We start from the raw sequence: 5,671 nt of genomic DNA, 5'->3' as shown, positions 1-5,671 counted from the left end.
TATATATATATATATATATATATATATATACATATATACAAACACAACTAGTCGTTTAAACACCTAATTGGAGAGAGAGAGATAGAAAGAGAGAGAGAGAGATAGAAAGAGAGAGAGAGATAGAAAGAGAGAGAGAGAGAGAGAGAGAGAGATAGAGAGATATAGAGAGACATTAAAATATTTGTTGCCAAATAAATCAAGTGTTGAATCAATCAGCATTGTGTGAACCACACCAAATAGGCAGCATCTTTGCCAAAGTATCACATACCCTCTAAGAATTGGGTTTATTACAGCTGCCACCAGACATCGCTCTGTCTAGTCATTACTGTATTCTGAACATGACAGAAATGTTTATAAGATACACAGACCTAACTCTGAGGACATGTGGTGATAGGGAAACTCAAGCAGATGAAGCCAAAACCAATGAAGCTACTATATGGTTAGTCAACATGCTAGTAACAGCAGTCAAATATCACTCTTGGACTGTAGCCAACCATCTAGCCACCCCCACCAAAAAAAGAACACATTAGATTATGTACTCTTTATTTTTGGTAGTGTGGTAAGAAGTTTACTTCCCAACCACATGGTTCTGGGTTCTGTCCCACTGTGTGGCACTTTGGACAAGTGTCTTCTACTATAGCCCCAGGCCAACCAAAACTTTGTGAGTGGATTTGGTAGATGGAAACTGAAAGAAGCCTTTTGTGTGTATATATGTGTGTGTATGTGTGTGTGTGTGTGGGTGTGTGTGTGTGTGTGTGTGAGTGTGTGTGTTTGTGTGGGTATGTGTGTGTCTGTCTCCATACCACTGCTTGACAACTGGTGTTGGTTTGTTTATGTTCCTATAACTTAGTTCAGAAACAAGAGGCCGACAAAATAATACCAGGTGTTAAAAAAATAAGTAATGGGGTCGATTTGTTTGGCTAAACCCTTTAAGGTAGTGTCCCAGCATGACCACAATCAAATGACTGAAAAAAATTTTTAAAAAACCAAAAGAATAAAAGAATTTTTTTAAAAAACTGGACGGTCGTGGCTGGAACAACTTTGATCATACAGTTGATCTGGGTTTAAGTAATAACAACAATCAGAGAACATGTGACTAATATAGTAAGCCTAATTATAGATTAATAAGTCATTAGTTAAGTCCTTAAAAAAAAAAATCTTCATGTCAAGGTTACAAAATGTTTATGCAAAGATAATTATAAAATCTAATTAATGAGAGTTAATCAGTAATTAACATTAATAAATGTAGTTTCTTTAGTGTATAAAACGGAGTTATAATCCAATTATTATTATTGATATTAATATTCATAATGTATTTCCTATACTGTAATGAAACATGTGTAAGATGGAATTAAGAATATATCCAACCTACCAGTCTTTCTTTTAACATGTAATTTTTCTTAAATATAATTAAAAGAAAAATATACTTAAAATATTACATTTATGTATTTGTTTTGCAAGATTCCTGATGTGAAATTTTGTGTTGAAGCAGATGTTTTTATATTTCGGGATAGTCATTTTTATTTTCATTTTTCCCCAAATAAACACACATTCGATATACTTGTTCTTCACTTCAGCTTTATTCTTCTTCTTATTTCAGTGTCCTTTGTCTGAAATCTTTCATCACACGTCCTGTGACTTCTTCAGTGACCCCCTCCTGTCCTGCCTTGTCCATTCTGGCTTTCTGAAAGTCAGAATGGACTAAGCAGAACAAGAAGAGACACATGGGATGGAGAGTCACAGAAGAGGTCACAGGATGTACAACGAAAGATTTCAGACAAAGGACACTAAAATAAGAATAATGATAAAGCTGAAGTGAAGAACAAGTATATCATGTGTGTTTATTGGGGGGGGGGGGAACGACCATCTTAAAATATAACAAATACTTAAAATAGAAATATATTTATTTTCATTTTATATTCATTTCATTTTTGAATAGTTTATTTACTTATCCGTTTATTTATTGGTACTGTTGTTATTATTATTCATCCTTTCGGGGTCGATAAATTAAGTATCAGTTGATGCAAAATTACTCCCAAAATTACTGGCCTTGTGCCAAAATTTGAAATCATTATTATCATTATTAAGGCAGTGAGGTGGCAGAATCTTTACTGCACTGGGCAAAATGCTTAGTGGCATTTCTTCTTTGCCTTTCATCCTTTTGGGGATCAATGTAATAAGTACCAGTTGAGAACTGGGGTCAATGTAATTAACAAGCCCCCTCCCACAAAATTTCTGGTTTTGTGCCGATAGTAGAAAGAGTTATTATTATTTCATATACACACAACAGATTAAACTGTATGAAAAGAAAAATTCCTAACATTGGGTTTATAACAAGTAACTTTAGATGCCAAGAACCTTCCTAAGTATCCTAGCTGTCTCTAAAACACCGTTTTCTGGAATTTTATAATACAAGGTTTTATGCTGTTTTTCCTCTGCATTTGTTCAAATCTTTAGGGATAGTTCCTAATGCACCTACAAATACAGGGATACATTTTACCTATGCTGATAATTATTATTATTATAATAATTACCATTATTATTATTATTATTATTATTATTATTATGTTACCTTGATCTGTTTGAAAGTCAGCAAAATTCCAGACCATTTCTCCAGCCATGTATGTCCCAATACGTTTGTCAAGGGCTTCATGAGTTGCAGTCAGTAAGTTAACTTGGTATTCTTCAGTGAAGGCAATGGAAGGGGACTTGAAAATAGTCAGAAAAAAACCCCAAAAATAAACATTGAAACATATCACACACACACACACAAAAAACAAAGTAGAGAAAAAGTCAAATGTCATACAAACAGTTTAGATAGAAAAGGTAATGATAAACTTCCATCTAACAGGTTGGTGCTTTACATCTTACCACAGGCATTATATGGTGTTCAAGGTGAAATGTAACACAATGGAGAGTTGCCATGGCTGTGGGATTTAAAAGTTTGGTTTGTAATCATGTGATTACAGGTTCAGTCCTACTACAGGTAACCTAACTTACTTAAGCTTGTCAATATTATTAAAGCCACACCCAACAAAATAAGACGTAGAAAAATGAATCCTTTGCTGAAATGGCAGTGTTAGGGTATTTCCTTTCAACTTCATCACATAGCCACATCTTGCTACCTTTCATTTTTTTAAAAAGGGGTTCACTGATTCATCATGTTGCAGTTCTGATAACTCTTCTCAGAACTGCATTGAAACTTTGGAGATATCCACTAGCAATGGTTGAGTTAACCAAGAGGCTGTGAAAAGAAAGAAGACTTTCATAATTCTATGTCCTACTAAAAAAAAAAAAATTTGGATCCCATGCCTCACCACAATTTTCCCAGATTCCACTGGTGAGGTGTATGTTCCACATTGGAAATCATTGGTATAGGCTATCAACAACTTTTTTTCCCTTGTTCCCAATTCTGGGCTGTTTTCCTCTCCCAGATATTGTCATCGATGCTTCTGTAACTTTGCATTTTTCTAGGAAAAAGGTGCTAGCCCTACACAAACCCATTTTTACCTCTGGGAAGAAGAGGTGGCCCATATTAGTCTGGCCTCTGTCCTTTAACCTGTTCAGCATGGGAGGCCTTACCAGGAGCATCTGCTGTGCTGGCATAGCACTCAGGGTCATTGAGACAACTCACCACAACAAGGACTGGACCTTGTGGTGGGCATGTCATCTTGGGCATAGAGTCAACTCAATATCACTAAGTGTTCCAAGTGAAATTGGGTTGATGGTAAACCTCTTGAATGGATTGTGTCTGTTTTCTGGGGTGGGGTAGACTTAATTCATCACCTGTCCTTTTGGGGATTTTTGCAATGTCCATTTTATGTATTATGTCAAGGTATTGATCAAACTGAGCTACATGCTCAAAGTTCCATGCTGTAGAGGATTGAACCTGAAATTATTTAGTTGAGAGATGAACTTCTTAACCCATGTAGCTATGCCTGCAACCATAACTTGTGAAGTGACAGACCTATATACTTATTCAGGAGGGGGTGGTATTTCTCATCTACTTTTTGGGGATAACTTCAGATCTGAGATTGCCATAAAATTAGAGCTAATTATCATCACCACCACCACCACCAGTATCATCACAACCTCCAACACTATCATGATCACCACCACCACCACCATCATCCCTACTGCAACTATCATCATCATCATTACTACCACTGTCATCATCTCAACTTCCACCACCACCACCATCATCATTACCACTACAACCATCATCATCACTACCACTATCACCATTATCATCCCCTTGGCAGTGTTTTCCCTCCACTTCATCATGCTGGCATGAGTTGGACCATTTTTCTGAGACAGAGTTTTGTGGACGGCTGCCCTTCCTGATGCCACATGACATGCAGGAATGCAGCAAATCCTATTCTAAGACTGTGATACATACAGTAAATGAAATTGGCACTAACTGATGCTGTAAATATCACCCGTCTTGGATGAAGGAATTGAGAGGTTGGCACTTGCTGGGGTTCTTTGGTTTATGATTCAGTCATGGAAGATCATTCAGGAATCAATGAACATTTGGTGAATGGTATGACAGAGAAATACCACACAGACATGCTCATGCATGCACATACTATACATAGAAACACATACAAGATGCACACACAGACATATAAAAACACATGCACTCACATGCATGGATACATACACATGCACACACGCATACATGATGCGCACAGACGCATGCATACACACAAACAAACATTCATGTATGCATACACACGCACATGTGCACGCATACATACACATACACAATGCACACAGACACAAATGTCGACACATACAAATATACACATGCACGCACGCACACACACACACATGCGAGCATAGAGGAGGCATGGCTAAGTCGATTAGGTTGTGACGATACTCGGTCTGCCAACTGAAGAAGGAGTATTTAACATTACATGACTTACCCTGTGAAGGCCATTGACCGTGTCTGCTCCGTATTCTGTTAAGATGACAGGTCGCCGATGTAAAGCATGGAAATTATCCAATTCATAAGGCAGCTGAAGGGGGACAACTTCTGGGTGACCCATATCACTGTACCAACCGAAATAACGGTTTATACAGAGGATATCTGCAAACTGTGCCTGGGAAGTCACAAATGGGAAACGGATTTTGTAAATGCCTGATTAAAGAATATTAATTATGTTAATTACATGAGTTTTCTTTCAAATACTAAAAAGCAGTGCTACGACGTTAGACCCGTCTAATAAACCAGGAAGGAGGAAAATTGTAAATGCCTCTGATGTTAACCGTATTACAGCCCTTGCGTTAAACAAATCGTACCAGTTAATACGCAGTTTACCATCGTAAAAAATAAATGAAAGTAAATTGTCCTAAAAAAATGAAAGCAAATTGCAATAGTTTTTTTCCTAATCTCTAAATTTGTCTTATCACACATGCTCATGAAGTTATGATGTAAATAAATCACCTGTCCCACATTGTTGCCTAAATTTCTTCTTGGCGAGCATTCATTGCCCTTCTATAGTCTGTGTATGGATGCTGTTATTGTTTAAGGCTGGTGTTTATTTTATTGGTCACTTTTGCCGAACCATTAAATTATGTGGATATAAACACACCAAAAGCAGTTGTCAAGCAGTGGTGGGGGACAAACGGACGAAATGATACACACACACACATATGTGCGCACATG

At 37.1% G+C, this 5,671-nt stretch overlaps 1 protein-coding gene across 1 annotated transcript in view; it reads right to left on the bottom strand.

Moving 5' to 3' along the window:
• Positions 1-2,438: 2,438 nt before the first annotated feature.
• LOC106874416 (beta-glucuronidase) overlaps positions 2,439-5,671 on the bottom strand; it is a 35,217-nt gene continuing 31,984 nt past the window's right edge. Inside the window, exons 9-10 of the mRNA XM_014922142.2 lie at positions 4,929-5,105; positions 2,439-2,708 (exon numbers count right to left, since the gene is read on the bottom strand). Coding sequence (XP_014777628.2) covers positions 2,454-2,708; positions 4,929-5,105 — 432 coding nt within the window. The 3' untranslated portion in view covers positions 2,439-2,453. The remainder of the gene's footprint in view (positions 2,709-4,928; positions 5,106-5,671) is intronic.

This window comes from Octopus bimaculoides, chromosome 25, assembly GCF_001194135.2.
Source record: "Octopus bimaculoides isolate UCB-OBI-ISO-001 chromosome 25, ASM119413v2, whole genome shotgun sequence".
In the NCBI taxonomy this organism is placed as follows: Eukaryota; Metazoa; Mollusca; class Cephalopoda; order Octopoda; family Octopodidae; genus Octopus; species Octopus bimaculoides.
This window is presented reverse-complemented; position numbering and strand designations above follow the sequence as displayed.